This window comes from Arvicola amphibius, chromosome 2 (assembly GCF_903992535.2).
Source record: "Arvicola amphibius chromosome 2, mArvAmp1.2, whole genome shotgun sequence".
Lineage (NCBI taxonomy): Eukaryota > Metazoa > Chordata > Mammalia > Rodentia > Cricetidae > Arvicola > Arvicola amphibius.
Window position 1 is genome coordinate 123,159,080 of NC_052048.2, and position 19,191 is coordinate 123,178,270.

General features: G+C 39.4%; 1 protein-coding gene across 2 annotated transcripts in view; it reads left to right on the plus strand.

Annotated features, from left to right (window-relative positions):
* Nucleotides 1-19,191, plus strand: part of Heatr5b (HEAT repeat containing 5B) — a 78,263-nt gene that overhangs the window by 10,026 nt on the left and 49,046 nt on the right. For both annotated transcript variants that reach the window (XM_038318699.1, XM_038318700.1), the window contains exons 7-17: nucleotides 208-365; nucleotides 1,885-2,134; nucleotides 4,820-4,975; nucleotides 5,548-5,798; nucleotides 9,347-9,458; nucleotides 10,667-10,819; nucleotides 11,944-12,043; nucleotides 12,680-12,789; nucleotides 14,019-14,182; nucleotides 15,238-15,413; nucleotides 17,738-17,843. In XM_038318699.1, the coding sequence (XP_038174627.1) occupies nucleotides 208-365; nucleotides 1,885-2,134; nucleotides 4,820-4,975; nucleotides 5,548-5,798; nucleotides 9,347-9,458; nucleotides 10,667-10,819; nucleotides 11,944-12,043; nucleotides 12,680-12,789; nucleotides 14,019-14,182; nucleotides 15,238-15,413; nucleotides 17,738-17,843 (1,736 nt within the window). The remainder of the gene's footprint in view (nucleotides 1-207; nucleotides 366-1,884; nucleotides 2,135-4,819; nucleotides 4,976-5,547; nucleotides 5,799-9,346; nucleotides 9,459-10,666; nucleotides 10,820-11,943; nucleotides 12,044-12,679; nucleotides 12,790-14,018; nucleotides 14,183-15,237; nucleotides 15,414-17,737; nucleotides 17,844-19,191) is intronic.

Consider the following 19,191-nt stretch of genomic DNA (forward strand, 5'->3'; position numbering starts at 1 on the left):
AGTTGCCTTGTTTCCTAGCTCCTTCCTCTTAGCATTTTTTTGCTTCGAAAATGAATTCAAGCTTTTGTTTATAAGACACTGTGACCTTTTCTATATTGTAATACTCTTAAAAATCATTACTTGAAAACTTAAGCTAGAATTTTAGAAATGTTAGTAATTCTGCTTTAGAAACTCATTTGCTCTTAAACTTACTTGTCTTCCATAAAGTCATGCGTCAGAATGTGAAGCGAGCAACGTTTGATGAGGTTTTAGAACTCATGGCCACAGGATTCCTGCGTGGAGGGTCAGGTTTCCTGAAGAGCGGAGGAGAAATGTTGAAAGTGGGAGGGTCTGTTAACCGCGAAGTGAGAGTCGGAGTGACACAGGTGTGTATTGCATGTGTGAACAACTTCCGTGCAGGCCAGTTCACGGAAGACTTTCACAACAGCATACGAGAAAATTTAATGTCTGGTTTCTTTTAAAAAATTTAACCAATGAATGGATTAATTCAGATTCCAGATTTTATTGCATACATGTAAGAAAGGTTGATTCTCTTTTTTTCTTTCCTGTTTCTTTTGAGTGGGGGTCCCTGGGTTTTAGGCCCCAGGGCATTATACATTCTAGGCAAGTAAGTACCCTACCACTGAGCTACATCCCCAGACTAAAAGTTAAATTCTTGATGTATAAATAAGTCCATTTCTACTATGTGTATGTAAACATCTAAAAAAAACCCTCAGATTTTATTTCGCAACACGTAAGTTATAAAGTAAGTTTTGTCTAAGATGATAGTGAGCATCAGAGACTGAGATAGGCTGATCCTTAGTTCAAGGCCAGACTAGGCGCCATAGTAGATACTTTGTCTCAAAAAGTAAATACATGACATAAAATAAAATTGAAATCAGAAGCAATGAAGTCCTTAAAATATAATAAAGTAAGTTGGTTTGTTTAGAGCTGCATTTAGACTTTAATAACTTAGGCATTTAGATTATAATGTTCTCCATATACCTCTTGACTAAAAATAATTGATTTATGCTTGGATTGGATTTGTCAGTGACTAATCTCTGATGGATATACAATTGAATGTGACTTGGAATTATAATTTCAAAATAATTACTAGTGGTTACTGATCTTATAACATCTGGTAAGATAACATGGTTCATGTTATCAAAGTCACCACAACGGTGCCTTGTCCCTGAAACAGATGTGAGATGGAAGCCTTGGCTTATCTTGGGGACCTCCCTGGCAGGTGTACTGCAGCTCTTGGTGTTTGTGTGGGATGTGAGTTTCTGTTCCGCATTGTTACCTGACTGATCCCAAATGGACTTAGCTTTCCTTTTCACCCTCAGCACATTCCCTTTGTGTTCTTCGTGGGTGGCTTTATCTTGAGACTCTATGTTGTTTTTGACTTGGAGTTTTAGATAGTGTCTCACTCTGTGGTCCAGGCTGTCCTGAAAGTCACTGTGATGCAGACTGCCCTTGGGTTTGAGGTGATCCCCTCAATGTTGAGATTGCAGGCATGAGATACCATGCCTGGCTCTTTTCAATAATTGTTTTATTCAATACAGGAATGGTGGCATATGCCTTTAATCCTAGTAGAGGCAGGTGGGTCTTTGTGAGTTCAGACCTGGTCCACATAGTGAGTTCCAGGCCTGTTGGGACTCCACAATGAGACCCTGCCTCACACATAAACAGAAAGAACAAAAACAAAGAATTGATTTATTCAAAAATCCTACTAGTAATTCCTGTGGCAGAAGTGTTTTTAAAAAAATGTGAAATTTAACTTTGCTATGCTTTAATCTCAAGTATAACTTTTTGTATGCTGCTATCATTGTTTCTGCAACTACTTTCTGTGTTTCTGTTCATTTGCCCAGAGGAATCTAAGGCTATGTCTTAATGTGTTTATAGGCATATGTTGTTTTTGTGACAACATTGGGTGGTCAGTGGCTGGAGCGTAGCTTTGCCACATTTTTGTCACATGTGCTTGATCTGGTTTCCCATCCCCGAGCAACACAAACACATGTGGATGCTGTATACTCAAGGCGATGTGTCTCCTTCATCCTGAGAGCCACTGTGGGCAGTTTGTTGGGTGAGAAAGCCCAAATAGCAGCTGCCAAGGAAATCTGCCAGGCTATTGGAAAACAGATGAAAGCAGTGGGTAAGTGAAAATGTTGTCACCGTGTGTGATGCTGATGACCCTAGCCATGTAGTTTAGTCCCCCTCCCCGTTCCCCTCTCTTCTTCTCTCCCCCTTTTCTTTATTCCCTCCCTCGCTTCCCTCCTTTCTGTCTTTGGATAGGGTTTTACTATGTGTCCCGGGCTGACTTCAAACTTTCAATTTTCCTCCCTCAGTCTTGTAAGTGCTAGGGTTTTTATTCGTAATAAATACTAACATCTCTGGTTGATTTGTATCTTTTGGGACTGTTTTTTCATAGTAATATTAAAATAAATTTTATATTACATTAACTCATTTTATGAGTGAATGTTTTGTGTGAAAATACACGTGTGCATCATGTGCCTGTGGCAGTCAGAAGGGGGCTCAGATCCCCTGGACCTCGAGGTGCAGATGGTTGTGAGCCACCATGTGAGTACTGGGACTAGCCTTGTCCTCTGAGCCTTTGCCCCAGCTCCTCATAGTCAGTTTTATTGAGTACTTTAAAAAAATATTAAAGCAGCACATAATTGTATTGAAACCAAGTTTTAAAAATGAGTGGCATGTTGGTAAGGTTTGGGTTTTGGTTTCATTCCTTGTGTCTATGCTACTTTTAAGTTTCCCAGAATACACTGATGCATTGTTTTTTTATCTTTGTGAGATTATCTGTTGTCATTTTTCTGCTTGAAGTCTCTTATATAAATATATATTTTTGTTGTTTTTCTCTCACTTCTCTAATAGACTTAACCTGAAGACTTAGAGAGTAATAATTACAGACAACTGTTAGCCCCTTGCATGATATATTTTAAAAGTTCAATAATTTATAATTTTAAAAAATCATCTTTAGATATAATTTAATATAACCATGAAAGTGTGACAATTTAGTGTTTATTATTCACACGTCATGATCAGATCAGGGCATGTGGCTTGTCCACCACACCACACGTGAACCCTCTCTGCAGGAAACTCTTGACATCCTCTCTCCTAGCTGTTTTGTAGTACACGGTTGTCTCTACGTAGTTATGTTCCTGTGCTACAGGACTTAAAACTTACCCCTTCTACTCAGCTGTAGCCCTGGAAAGAAATTCTTTCCAGAAAGGGGTCATTTCATAGAAAACATTAAATATCTGAGCCATGAAGAGCAGTGACAAGATTCAAATGAGTGGCACAAAGTTGCTGCCTTTGTAGGGTGTGTAATGCACTTCACAGACCTAAGTAAGGCAACCTAGAAATGTATAAGACAGTGTAGCTTTGTCTCCGCTGGAGATAGATACGAATTGTTAGTGGGGGAATTGTATTGCCCCAGAGGTCTCTGAAAATAAGGATCTAACTAAATATTAACAGTATATATAATCATTTAATTGTCTTATAATGTTAACAAAGTAAATGTACAGCTTGGTTGTTGTTTTGTCATTTTAATAGCTTAACAAATTTTTTAAGTGCATCGAGATAACTGAAAATTATTAATGAAAGGGTTTTTTAATTAACGAGGTATTGTTCTTAGGTATACCTAAGTAATAATCTATCCTGTATTCACAACTGGGGAAAGAGTCACATGTTCCTTAAAGTGTTTCAGTGCCAGGAGCCTTGTGTTAAGTGGTTGGTATTAATTTTATGACTATAGACTAGCTATTTGATCTTAACGATCCTAATTACTGAATTACGCAGCAACATGCTTATATCAGGCAGGGATTTGTGAGCCAGACTGTATTCGCAGTTAGTAGTTTGTCAAGGCATGTTTAGTTGTCTCACATGAAATACATTTTAATTCTAGTGGCTACTGAGATGTTTTAGGAAGAGACTTGAAGGCAAGTGGGAACAGTGAGGAGCGTTCAGTAAATTTAAGCTCACTTCCCTTTTGAATCTACTTTCTTGTCAGTGATTTGACAGGGAGGCCTCCAGTATTTTGGAGCACTTGAAGCAGCAGTAATAACAATAATGATAGCTACTTACGCTCATTGACGTGTTCTGGAGCAGGATAGGTTAAGTGCTGTGCATGCATTGTTGACCTAACGTTGTCAACACAAGCGCCTTTGACACAGGTAAGGAAGTCCCTTACAGATGAGGAACTCAACACAGCAACATCGAGTAGCATGCCCGTCACAGAAATTACATGCAGTTGCTATTAGAACCTAAGTCTTTTATCCCCAAATCTGTTTTGTTGGTGGTTTGTTTGGGTTTGATTTCTGTGGGGTTAGGGATTGAACTCAAGACCACAAGCATGCAAGGCAAGTGCTTTACTAATGAGGTATATCCCTGTATCTGAGTCTGCTTTTGCAAAACGTTGTGAATTCCTGCACCTCCTAAGTTGTATTCTTGGAAGCAGCACACCTATATAGTCTGTATTTTAGCATTGTTGTGAATCTACTCAACAGTATTTTAATGTCAGTTCAGGGCTGGCAAGACAGCTCAGCAGTTGAAGGTGCTTGGCACTAAGCTTGATGGCCTGAGTGCAGCCCCGAGAGCAAGCGCGGCAGGCCAGAGCTAATTCCAGCAAGTTGTTCTGGGGTTCCACACGTGAGTCCTTGCCCCAACTCAATCAGAACTTTGTTCCACGAGTTTGCCACTAAGCAATAACTGCATAGTTTCTAACATGTTGGAATCAGCTGGTATAAAATGGATCTAAGGCATATAGATTAAAAGACAATCACAACCCATTTCACCCACATCAACACCTTATTTTGTGTTTCAGAGGCTGTAGTGAATGATACAAGCAGCGAGAACAAATCCGGAGCAGCAGACATTGCAGCGAGCCAGCACGTCATGGTCTGTGCCCTCCAGGAGCTCGGGAGCCTGGTGCAGAGCCTGAGTGCCACTGCCTCGCCTCTCATTCAGGAAGCGTCCATAGGTGCGCCCTCCAGGGCCTGCTGGAATGTTTCAGAATAGAGTTGTGATGGGAATTTAACTTGTTGTTACTTGTTATCATGACTAGCAGATCGTTGGGTTGTATTTAAATAATCTTCACAGTAATAGGAATATTGAATTAAATATTAAAAGTTTCATGAGACAAATCAGCTGTGATAAATGTTTCTAATTGACCAAACTTTGCTGAACTTTTGTATAACTTCATAGCAACTTTACTTATTTACTTTTGAAGGCAGATCTATGTAGCTGTAATTGGCATAGAACTCACTATGTAAACCAGCATGTCCTCAAACTCAAAGATCTGCCTGCCTCTGCTTCCCAAGTGCTGAGGTTACAGACATGAATCACCATGCCTAACTTCAACTTCTGTATTTCACTGATGTAATTGTAGTCTTTGCACGATATGTTCCTTTAAAGCATTCTACTATTTATGAACCACAAAAGTGCTTTTTGGGAAAGGTAGGGAACTGAAATTATAGGGACTGATATTTTAATTATTATATTATACTGAAATCATTTTCAACAAAGAGTAATGTTTTGGGATTTTCTTTCTAGGACTTTTGGAGATTGTGACTTCCGTACTTCTTCACCCAAGCATGGCTGCTCGGCTTGCTGCTGCATGGTGTTTGCGTTGTGTGGCTGTGGCATTGCCCTTCCAGGTGACACCATTTCTAGATAGGTGTGCAGAACGGCTCAACAACCTGAAGACTTCACCAGAAGCTGTTAGTGGATACAGTTTTGCGATGGCTGCTTTGTTGGGTGGAGTGCATCAGTGTCCTTTGGGCATTCCTCATGCCAAAGGCAAGGTATGAAGAAGTCTGCATGCTGGCAGTGGGCTTAGCTTCCTGCTGGAGCTCTGATGTCTTTAATGCTGAGCCAGGCAATCAGATGACAATTGGAAATGTGGACTGTAGTTAGCAGACCCTAACTGAAATTAGATAGTTAGTCCTCCTAGGAAAAATAGATTTTATCTGTACATAGTATCATGTTATGATTTATTTTAGAAGAAAAACAGCTATGTAATAATCATTTAAAACTCATAACCCTTATTTCTGATTTACATAGTTTTTATTGAGTTATATTTTTTCTCCGCTCTGCTCCCTTCCTCCCCCTTCTCTTCTACCCTCTCCCATGGTCTCCATGCTCCCAATTTACTCAAGCAAAAGATCTTGTCTTTTTCTACTTCCCATGCAGATTAGATCCATGTATGTCTCTCTTAGGGTTCCCATTATTGTCTATGTTCTCTGGGATTGTGAGTTATAGGCTGGTTTTTCTTTGCTTTATGTTTGAAAGCTACTTATAAGTGAGTGCATACTATATTTGTCTTTCTGGGTCTGGGTTACCTCACTCAAAATGATGTTTTCTAGATACATCCATTTGCCCACAAATTTCAAGATGTCATTATTTTTTTCTGCTGTGTCGTACTCCACTATGTAAATATACCACATTTTTCTTATCCATTCTTTTATTGAGGGACATTTAGGTTGTTTCCAGGTTCTGGCTATAACAAATAATGCTGCTATGAACATAGTTGAGCACATGTCCTTGTGATATGATTGAGCATCCTTTGGGTATATACACAAAAGCTGTATTGCTGGGTCTTGAGGTAGGTTGTTTCCTAATTTTTTGAGAAATCGCCATACTGATATCCAGAGCGGCTATACCAGCTTGCACTCCCATCAGCAATGCAGAAGTGTTCTCTTTTCCTCACAACCTCTCCAGCATAAGTTATCATCAGTGTTTTTATTTGGCCATTCTTACAGGTATAAGATGGAATCTCAGAGTTGTTTGGATTTGCATTTCTCTGATGACTAAGGATGTTGAGCATTTTCTTAAGTGTCTTTCAGCCATTTTAGTTTCCTCTGTTGAGAGTTCTCTGTTTTGGTCTGTACCCCATTTTTTTATTGGATTATTTGTTCTTTTGATGACCAATTTCTTGAGTTCTTGAGTATATTTTGGAGAGAGAGACAGATGGTGTGTGTGTGTGTGTGTGTGTGTGTGTGTGTGTGTGTATGTGTTTGTGTGTGTATTATTTGAGCGCCAGTCTTCCTGTCTCTGCCTCTTGAGTAACTAGACTATAGTTAAGTGTCACTGTTCCTGGTGTTTTTTCAGTTTTTAAAAATAAAATAGCTACATTGTTTGTTTTAAAATGGCAGAGAATAAGCTATAGCCATATTTAGTACTTAAAAATAATTAAAATTGGCCGGGCGGTGGTGGCACACGCCTTTAATCCCAGAACTTGGGAGGCAGAGGCAGGCGGATCTCTGTGAGTTCGAGGCCAGCCTGGTCTACAAGAGCTAGTTCCAGGACAGGCTCTAAAACTACAGTGAAACCCTGTCTCAAAAAACCAAAAAAAAAAAAAAATTAAAATTAAATTGTTTTAACAAGCCATTATCTCCTTTTCTTTCCAGGGTATACTACTATCATAGCACATACTCTAGTATATTTTCTATGTAGTATACTACTATATATATAGCATATACTGCTGCATACATAGTATATATATATATATATACATAGTATATACTACTATCATAGTACATAGTCTTTAGTGTATAGTCTATGTAGTATACTAATGCATATATGTACATAGTAATGCTACTATATATACCATACACATAGTATATATATATGTACATATATATACAGTATTATGCACTGTAATATGTATATACTAGCAAGTAAGAAAGTAGTATATAGTATGTATGGCAGTAATCTGTGCTATGTATATATGTATGTATTAGTATACTACATAGATTATATACTACATATATACTACATATATACTACATATATATATACACACACACACATACACACACACAGTATATACTACTACCATAGTACATACTCTGTAGTATATAGTCTATGTAGTATACTAATACATACATATATACATAGCACAGATTACTGCCATACATACTATATACTACTTTCTTACTTGCTAGTATATACATATTACAGTGCATAATACTGTCCTCTTCTCTAGGAATCTTAAGTGTGTGTAAATATTGTTTGTAGTTTAACTTGGGCAGCGTTGTAAGGAAGCTGCTTGTTCGTTTCTTGGTCACCCAGACTCCTGAAATAATCAGACAGAAAACTATTATTTAAGTCACTGCTTGGCCAATTACTTAAGCATATTATTAGCTAGCTCTTACATCTAGAATGAACCCATTTCCATTATTTTATATTTTACCACAAGGCTTGTGCTTGTGGCCTACAAGCAAGGTTCCGGCTTAGGGATAGTGTCTGTCTCCTGTGGCGGCTCCATGGCTTCACTTGACTTGGCCTCCTTTCTCCCAGCATTCAGTTTAGTTTTCCCCACCTGACTCTCTCTAGTCTGCTCTGTGAAGGCCCAAGACAGTTTCTTTAGTAACCAATGGTATTCCCAGCATACAGAGGGGAATCCCACATCAGGGCAGGTACAGGCTTCAGTTTTAAGCTCACCTTTCTCTGTCACACTTAGACCTCTGTCCAGCTGCTACTTGAGGATTCGAGACTTCGTCACCTTTGCAATTTGATTGTTTCCTCATTGGTTTTTCCTCATTGAACTTCAGTCTCCCGTGTTCCCCACACCTTTTCACTTTGGTGTTCCTTAGGGGCTACCTGATACGTAGAATAAAATACAGTCTTCTATCTGATTGACAGAGAATTGGACCGCATAATCTGTGGTCTGCCTCTTCATTCCGAATTCCCTCTGTTCTGCTCAGATTAACCTTTCTCATGCCCTGTCAGCCTTTGGGCCTTTTTACAGGAAAATTTCTTGTTGTCTCTATCAAACTTCAGTTTATTTATTTACAGGCCAAGGTTCAACCTTTTTTCTGAATTCTCACCAAAACCACCTGGTCTATGTTAGTTTTTCCTTTGCCAACCGTCACTACTCAGTAGTATTTTATCATTTAATCGTATGCTACATTCTCCTTCATTCTCCCTGGATCTTCGCTATCTAGTGTCTGTGTTCTGTAAGATTAGCTTGAAGGCAGATGCCTCGCAGTGGTTCAACAAGTTTTTGAATAATAGCTAGTACCAGTTCCAGTCCTGTATTGACATACTTAACTCTGACAAAGGTGAGGTTGGCACTCCTGTTTTACCAAAGTGGGAACTAAGGCAAAGATGTTAAGTTGCCCATATTAGAAAGCCAGTGTGCGGTGGGGTCAGGTGGGGGCAGCATGGCTCCAGCAATTACTCTGCCCAGCACACTTTGGGTCATCAGGAGCCATTGGTGCCGGAGCAGAGTAGCGTTCCATCAGGTGGCTCTGGAAATATGCTCACAAGAACAGGAAGGGACAGCCGGTTTTAGTAACATTCACAAGCTGTCTGTTTGTTATGGCTTATTCATCGACTTCTCTTGCAGATGGTAGTCAGTATTGCTGAAGACCTGTTACGGACCGCTGCTCAAAACAGCAGGCTGTCTCTGCAGCGCACCCAAGCTGGCTGGCTTCTGCTTGGAGCACTCATGACTTTAGGTATAAGCACCTTGGCTGACTCTGTAGCTGTCAGTGGTCCTAATGCAGATTTAATTTAAAAGATTTAGTCTTTGAATGAGGTTAAAAATGATAAAGATGTATTATCTATTATTCAAGAGTTGATATTTCTTTTCATTAATTACTTTTTTAGGTCAATCTTTTCTAAAGTTTTACCTTTCCCAAAAGAATAGTCATGGTTTATTTAACAAGTTTAAAGTCGGGAAAATGGAACTGCCTGAGCAGAGTTGTGGGTGAGAATATGGGAGAAAATGGGAATGCCCGAGCGGAGTCGTGGCTTTAGTAGTGGAGAAGTCCTGTTTCTGCGGTCCTGGTGCTGCTTCACTTTCCTGAGCGCTGTGATAAATCTTAGGTGCAAAGTCTAGCCTTGTGCATGGGACAGAAGTGCGTATTACAGCCATGACTAGAGCTGCCTCTTAGTTCGCCCGCTCCGCAAAGTGGGTGTGTGCACACTAAGAAGTTAAAGTCTGTCCCCTGGCCCTGTATTCACTGCTTTCTGAAGAAAAAGTGCTAGCTCTTTTCCAGAAGTTCATGTCAAGTATGTTATTAGTTCATTTTAATGAATATCTTAGGAATGTAAATATTGTGTTTCTCCATGTAGCTAACCTCACACTGCCCACAAATGGAGGGGCATGTACTTGTATGTGTGAGAGTAGGTGTATATGTTCATGTTCACATGTGTTTATGAAAAATTTTCACCAAATACTATGGATACTATAGAACACAGTATTCTTAATGTATTCAAGGTAAATTTTAATAACATCTTGTACACATAGATACTAAAAATACCAACACTTTTAAAGTAATTTTTATCGTGTTTTGGTACTTACTATTTTCCCCAGTGGATGAAAGCATTCTGAAAGGAAAGTTAATTTTAAGCATAAAAGATAGAGTAAAATGACAGAGGTGTTGAGAGCACTTATTAGGACTCTGGTCCTCTTCCGCTTCTGTTGTTCTCTTTGGTCATTTGGTTTTGGTTTTGGTGCTTTTCATTTGTTGAGACAGGGTCTCATGGTAGCCCTGGCTGGCCTCAGACTCCTGTGTAGCTGATGTTTGCCTTGTTTCCAACCTCCACATCCCATGCTCTGAGATTACAGGCCTGCATCATCTTACCCAGTGAACTCTTTCTTTGACTTTTGTTTTTGTATATATCATAATTGCAGTTTTGTATTCTTTATTTGCTTGCTTAGGACCATCTGTTGTTCGTTACCACCTCCCCAAGATGTTGCTATTGTGGCGAAACGTGTTCCCCCGTTCCTTAAAAGAACTGGAGGCTGAGAAGGCCCGGGGAGATTCTTTTACCTGGCAGGTAACACTGGAAGGTCGTGCTGGAGCTTTATGTGGTAAGAACTGAAAACATGAAAGCACTTTCTGAATATTTTTATATTACTATTTAGTGATTTTTTTTGTCACTAAAATATTTGTAAGTAATGGAAGAATCACTTTAAGTTTTTATTTTAATATCTGTTGTTTAATATGTGGACTCTTAGATTACAGAAACTTTATAAATAGGTTCAGTTTGCTACTAATAGAAAACTAGCATTACAACAGTAGCCGGAATGTTGCTGTTATGCAGTACAAATGAAGCCAAGCCCCGAGAAGTGTGACAGTGTCAGGTTGGGCGCCGGGGCCCGTGCTCCTTTATTCCCAGTAGTTGCAGGCACACCTGTCAGTGTTGAAGCAACACATTAGACGTCCAACACAGAGAAACAAGCTCATCTGCTAACTGAAGCTACCTTTCCTTGCATTATGAAACCACTTTTCTTGGTATTGTTCCCTGGTGTGTAGTAGTTACTATTTTTTCAAACCCCAGCATTCCATAAAGGTGGATACAGCAGGTTCCAGATTATTTATTTGGGAACTAAAATTTCTGTGGGTCTCTGTTCTGCTTTGGTTTCTCCTAGCATAAAAAAATGTTTCCTTCCCCACAGTTGGAGAGAGACACTTAAGGGTTGGGCGGGCAGGGGTTGCCTGTGTGCTCCTGCATATCTGAGAAGTGCTTCCTCCAAAGACCGTCTGTTCACTCCTATGAAGCCTTAAACCTGCTGTCTTTGTAGTCATCTGAATTCCTACTCAGAGCCTCCTAACGTAGCTTCCTCCCTCCATTTCTAGTTTCCATTCCTTTTCGGATGATTTTTCTCTGTAGTTGTTCCTGGCTTTTCTTTTGGTTCGACACACCTTCCATTTTACGGTAATTGAGAACTGTAGGTGTCTTTTGTTTTGTTGTGCTTTGTTTTTTGGAGACAGGGTTTCTCTATATTTTGAAGCCTGTCCTGGAACTGACTGTGTAGACCAGGCTGGCCTCAACCTCACAGAGATCCACTTGCCTCTGCCTCCTAAGTGCTGGGATTAAAGACGTGCACCACCGCCCGGCTAGAGAACTGTAGATGTCCTTACCGCTCTATAATGCTTAGCATTTATTTAGGCTCGTGAAGATTTCTCTGAATCTTTAAAAATTTTTCTCTAGCCATGAGGAGTTTTGTTGCACATTGTCCTGAGCTCTTAACCGAGGATGCAATTAGGAAATTAATGACTCCCATCGAATGTGCCATGACCATGATGTCACAGTAAGTAAACAGTTTCGATGAAGTTAACATCTTGTGTTTGTGGTGTGTGCATGTATGTATGCATGCATGTTCACATGTACATATGTGTGGAGGCCAGAGGTTGACGTAGGATCTCTTCCTCAGTCACTCTTCACCTTATATGCTGAGCTGAGGCCAGGACTCTCTCTTGAACTCAGGGCTCCTTGCCAGTGCTGTTAGTCTTGCTAGCCAGCTTGCTCTGAGGATCTTCTGTGTCTGCCTCCCAAGTGTTGGTATTTCAGATGTGCCACCATGCCTACCCAACATGAATGTGTGTACTGAATGATTCAAAATCTGGGCCTCACAGGAATTTTATATATTAATCAATGAAAATGTAGTTAGCATTTTTGTACTTCTTAATTCATATAGAAAGCATCTAAACTGTATTTTGTAAAGTGAATTTAAAAGTTATATTAATGGTGTGGTTTAAAACACATTGTATTCTGAAGTGTTTCTGTTAATTTTATTATTATTGATCTCAAAACTAACTGAAAACAGATTAGCTTATCAGTGTACTTTGGAAGTATTTCAATGCATTGCTAAATGGCCTCGTTCAGTGTGTATAAGTGATGCTTGTTCTAACAACTGACTGATCCAGTTTCACTTTCGATACTGCAGCATTCCCTCTGTAATTAAGGCCCACGGAGCCCATCTGAAAGCTAGTGCCGCAATGGTCCGGTTAAGACTTTACGACATCTTGGCTTTATTACCTCCAAAAACTTATGAAGGTAAATAAAATGTGTAGTATCTGACATAAATTCTTCAGTATGCTTCTCGGTTCTTCATAGTATTGGATTTCTGACGAGGATTCTCCCCTTAAAGCTTTTCCTCACATAAAGGCATTCATGTTTGTTTATTTTTAATTCATATTCTGGTTCCCATTCCAAGTTCTTTATGTGTATTATTATTTTGCTGTGATGCTAGCCCATTTAAGAGGTCAAACACCTCTTCTATAGATGAAGACTCTCAGGTGAAGAGAACATTTGCCTGTGTGTTACCTGGTAAGTAGCAGAGTTTGGATTCAGACCCAGCTGATTTACACTCAGAGTCTGTTTTTAAATTACCATTCCCAATTACTCCATATATTTTGTAACACAGCCAATAATTTAGGTGTCCATCATGGGAGAATAATAGTTTACTTGGTAGAAATGAAGTATATAAAGTAATATCAAACCAGTAATTTCTCTCTAATACTGTTAAGCCCACGAACTTTGGTTCTAAAACGTTGGTAACTAAGACTATTAGTTACTTTGGGAACTAAAACTATTCAGTGTTTGCATGTATTGGACAATTAATAAATAGTGTTATATAGCATAAAATATGGTTGAAATAAAGGTTCTGTTCACTCTTTGCATTTTTATGTTACTTTTAGTTTGGACTCAAACTGCATTATATCATAACAAATAGGAAAATACCATTATTGTATGTTAAAACTAGTACATGCCAGGTCTAGTGATGTAGGCCTGTAATCTTAGCTACTTGAAAGGCTGAGACACTAGGGTCATAAGTTTAAGACCTGTTTGGTCACGGCATGAGTTTAAGGCTAGCCCTGGTGATACACTGTGCTTAAAATAAAGATAAAGAGCTGGGAGATCTAGCCTAATGGGAGAACACTTGCCTAACACCCATGAAGCCCCTGGCACCTCAGAACTGTTGTGGGGGAAATCAACATTAAAATATTTAATATAAATTTTAGAATGAGAATTGTATTATAGTATGTAACTGTAGTCTCAGGTCACTTGAGCTCAGGACATCAAGGCCTGCCTGTCTTGGTGAGAATGAGAGGGAGGGACACAGAGGGAAGGAGAAAGAGAGGAGGGAGAGAAGAAAGGAAAAGAAAATAGTATGGCTCGTTTACAAAGGCACGGAAGATAACTTTCTTCCTGCTAAACACAGTGCTTATTTTTGTGGACATGACAGTTATTATTTTAATCTGCTCTGATGTTCTCTGTCTTAGGATCTTTCAATGCACTTCTCAGAGAACTTGTAGCAGAATTCACTCTGACCGACAATTCAGCCAACACTACGACCTCCCTCCTTCGGTCCCTCTGCCATTATGATGACAGCGTTCTGCTGGGTTCCTGGCTTCAAGAAACTGATCATAAGTCAATTGAAGACCAGGTAGTAAAACATTCAAGGAAATACAATTACTAGCGTAATCTAAAGCAGTGGCCTATGGCACATTGCCATCTAAAGAAGATACCCTGGGCTACAGGACCGTTCATTGCACTTTCTTAGACACTCACTAGCATCTTAGAGGCGGATGAATGGTGAAAAGGTCAATAGTAGAACTTGGCAAAATGTCTTCATTCTATCTTTTGTATTTAGTTACTTGGTTGTATCTATGGCAAAACTCAAATTTAACTGGCTTTTTGGTTAGTGTTTTATTTAGTCAGATTAGAAAGAAATGAGAGTTAATAGAGTGGAGATTTAGAACCAAATAAATTGTTTTTATATATAAAAAAAACATTTAACCAGGCATGGTAGCACATGACCTTGATCCCAGTCCTTCAGAGCTAGAAACCGAGACAGGACAGGCAGAGAAAGGTAGAGAGAGGGAGGGAGGGAGGGAGGGAGAGAGGGAGGGAGGGAGGGAGGGAGGGAGGGAGGGAGGGAGGGAGGGTAGGCAGGTCTCTTGTGAGTCCATGACCAACCTGATTTACATAATGAGTCTGAGACCAGCCAGGGTTATATAGCTAGAAACTGTCTTAAACACAAGCAAATTAAAAAAAAAATCTACTAAAGTTATTTTTATGGGTTTTGTTATAATGGATTCTATTTTGCTTGCACATTAAAGTGGGCATTATACAAGTGTTTGAAATGAACATAAGCCAGGTGGTGGTGGCGCACGCCTTCAATCCCAGCACTTAGGAGGCAGAAGCAGGCGGATCTCTGAGTTCGAGGCCAGTCTGGTCTACAGAGCTAGTTCGAGGACAGGCTCCAAAGCTACAGAGAAACCCTGTCTCGAAAAACAAAAACAAACAAAAGAAGTGAACATGCCTTTTCTTATGTATGACTCTAGAAGATGATTCCGATAATGACTTTTTTTAATGGCAAAACTATATTTCCATCTGCTTAAAGTGTCAGGCCTAACCACATTTTATTCCCCCATACTTCATCTGATAACCAGACCTTAGTGAGTGAATGTGGACAGTCTTCACGTTCTTCTTTTGCAGCTCCAGCCCAACAGTGCATCTGGAAGCGGAGCTCTGGAGCACGACCCTTCTTCCATTTACTTGCGGATACCTGCTGGCGAAGCCGTGCCCGGCCCTCTCCCTCTTGGGGTCTCCGTGATTGATGCATCTGTGGCTCTTTTTGGTGTTGTGTTTCCACATGTTTCTTATAAACATAGGTTAGTGTAAAGTTAGCTGGATAGTTTAGTCAAATATAAATTATGTTTAAGAATAGATTTTTTCCATCCCTGCTAAATTCCTCCGTAACATAGGTTTTTACTTAAGCAATACTCTCATGAATTTAATGTCGTAATTTATATGTACCTGATAAAATAAATTGGCTGCAAATTCCATGTAACCTGAAACTTAAGATTGTGCTCTCTGTACTAATATCTAGTACCCACTGTTTTATGGACCATGCCTTACCCAAAAAGTTTTCATCCTAGTGGTTTGACAGTTTCTAAATTTAGCTGTATTTCTAATTAGAGCTATTTTCTTGATCGTTCTGTTACTGAATGAGTACATGTGTGGGAAGTCTCCTCTATTGGATTGGCTGGTGAGATGGTGCAGGCCTGCAACACAGGAAGCCAGCATAGCTGTCCCTTCTTGTGGCAGAGCATTTTAGTTACTGTGATCCACATCCACAGCCTTCATCCCTGACCCGAGCAGCAGTCTGTATAGTTGTGATTTCCCAGAAGGCCCTTTCAGATTCCTTAACTTTTACAGAACGTGCCTTAGAGTATCATTGTTTACACCCAATAGAGAATATATCTTTATACGTGTAGGTTATTTGATGAATTGCTTTTAATTATTTGCTTTTCGTATCTAAGCTTGATCTCTCTAAGTACAATTGAGTACCACATAAATGTTAAACAACAATAAAGCTGAAAAACTATAAATTATATCCTTGCTTTAAATATAAGCATATTCAAACCCCAGACTTTGTGGTTTTGCCACAGTTACACAGCTGGTTGTGAAATTCACTTTTAGTTACTTTTTATTTTTTGATTGTTTGTTTGTTTGTTTTTTCTTTTTTCTTTTTACACTTACAAAAGTGCCCAAAGCTAAACCTTTCTTGAAATCTCTGAATAGGTTCTGGTAAGCTATTCCATGTAAGAGTATTTAAATGTTTTCTGTTTATTTTATGTATATGTATGTTTTTCCTACATGTATGTATATGCACCATGTGAGTCCCTGGTGCCAGAGTATGGCAGAAGAGGACTTTGGATGCCCTGGAACTAGAGTTTTAGATGGTTGTGAGCCACTATCTGGGTGTTGGGAACTGGGTCTTCTGCAAGAGCAGCAGGTGCTCTTAACTGCTGAGCCATCTCTCCTGTGTAAGATGTTTTTAAGATAAAACAACAATAACAACAACAAATAAAACCAGAACCTAGACTACATGGAGTTTAGCTAGAGACCCCATATCAAAATAGAAAGAAGAAAAGAAAAAAATTCTACAAGGGCTGAGGAGATGGCCCTGCAGGTACAGAGGCTTGCTGCCATGGCAACACTAATCTGATCCCTGAACTCTCACAGTTGGAGAGCGCTGACTCCCACAGGTCTGCCTCTGACTTCCGTGTGCTCACCTGCCACGTGAACCTCCACATACACGCACACAAATAAATACACAATCTGTAATAAAAGTGTTTAAAACTATGCCACTCTTTTCTTCCAAATTAAAATTATCCACAGAAATAGGTAAAGATTCTTCTGTCCCATTAGAAATACTTAGAACAGGTGAAGTGACACAGCTCTGTGACACCTGCAGCTCAGGTCCTCGGGAGGCTGAAGCAGCAGGGGGAGGAGTCTTAACCCAAGCAGCATCGGAGAGCTTGTCAAAAAGAAAAGGAGGAGAAACTCACAGGCTCTACATCAGTCCTTTAAAAATAACTGAAACCGGTAACATATAAAGAGACTGTTTACTCTGGCTGAAGGCTGTAAACGTTCTGCTCCGTCATCTAATGGCCCCGTTGCTGTGTCAGATGTAAGGCAGCATGTTATGGTGGACGTGCATTGCGGAGCCGTGCAGCTCACCTCACGTCTAGAAAGCAATGTGAGAGAAAGAAGGACGAGGCCGGGGTGCCACTGCTCCCCCAGGGCATACCCCCAGTGCACCGATGACCCCGCACCAGCCCTGTCACTGCCTGACAGCACAGCTCTTGGGATCCCGTCTTTTCCACAGAGGCCTCTGGAACATGATGTATGATACACAGTGCCAAGTGTATCATATATCATAAATCAGAAATTTTTCTGGACACCCTGGTGTAAATGTTTAAGACCTCTGAAATTATGAACTGTTATTTTGCTAATTGAAAATTAATACTTAGTTTCCTTTCTTCTGTTTGAGTATATAAGGAGGTAAAAGTCAGTTTTCAATCAGCTATGGGAATGAAATGGACAGTCTGAGGATATAAATGATAAATAATTTGTTTATATTTTATCTCTGTTTTTAAGCCATACTTAAATTAAAAACCACTAATGTGATCTTATCCTGTTACTGTAGGTTACAAATGCTGGATCACTTTGCTGAATGTGTTAAGCAAGCCAAGGGTGTCCGCCAGCAGGCTGTGCAGCTCAATATCTTTACCGCTGTTCTCAGTGCCCTGAAGGTAGTTACTCCTAGAACATCAGAAATGCTCTGAAAGATGTTAGTGTGTCTTTAAAAGCCAGGCCTATCAGATTATTATAGCTGTTGTGTTTCTATGTCTATGCATTTGAAGACTGTGACTTTATGTTAGCTCAGTACTTTTACTAGAAACTTTATATGGGCTTATTATAATTAAATCAATATTTTATATTTTAGTAATTTAAAAGTTTTCATTTCAATTTGAACATCAAATTTTACAAGCACCAGTAATTTTGGGGGGGATTTTCTGAGATTGTCTGTTTAATGAGATCTGATTTTCTAATGAAGATTTATGAAATAAATCTTAATTTACATTTGTGAATTAAACTGAATCAGGAAAGGATGGATTTCATAAATGAAAGAATGCTGTATGAAAGGAGTGTTCTCTGGGTCAACTGGCTTTATTCTCTTAACCTTTTTGAACTTCAGTTTCTATACTATGAAACACAGTAACAAGTGCCTGCTCAATAGATTATAGTATCCAGGTTATCATGGGTTGCTTAAAAACTTATATTTATTATTTAGTGCTAGGATTATTAAAGAATGATGCTCTAATAATAAAATTAAATACAACAAAAATAAAAGTAGAAGTGATTAAACAAGGATTCCTAAAGTCATGCTTTGTAAGCATGGTGTTGGGGAGGGAAACAGGCATTGATTACAGGGCTAACACGGGTGGGGTTACTCATGCAGCCGTTGATATATGTGTGCCCTGTTTCTAGACTGACACTGACATCTGAGCAGTTAAAAAATAGCAGTGAGGTGTCATGGTGGCCCTTAGCAGTTGGGAGAATGGTGGGGTTAACATCGTGATACATATTGCACTTTTCTGCACAGACGTGACTAATGCCTATTCTCTAGTTAACACTTTCTGCTGGCACCATGGCTTAACGTTTTTCATCTCAGATAAGAAAATTAAATTCCAAAGCAGCAGGTGTAGCTGGAACAGAAGATAAACTTCTGTCATCATTCAGTTACTGTCTCCTCATCTGTCTTTGCATGTATATTGATTTTACACTTCACACAGGTTCTTTGTTTTGTTTACTAATTTTTTTGTGGCACTGATAATTGAACAGAGCCTAATATGTGTTAGGCACATGTCACTGAGCTATCTTTAGCTCATTTTTTTAATTGTTATTTTGAAGTTGAGGTCTTGCTAGTTGCCCAGGCTGGTCTTGAGGTTGCTGTGTAAATAGGCAGACCTTGCATTCCTCCGGCTTCATCCTCCCAAGTAGCTGAACAACAACTTGGAGCCACATATTGTCTTTTACTGAATTTTATACAAATGAATGAGTTTCGTACTCACTATAGTATTGATGTTTAGTGCTCAA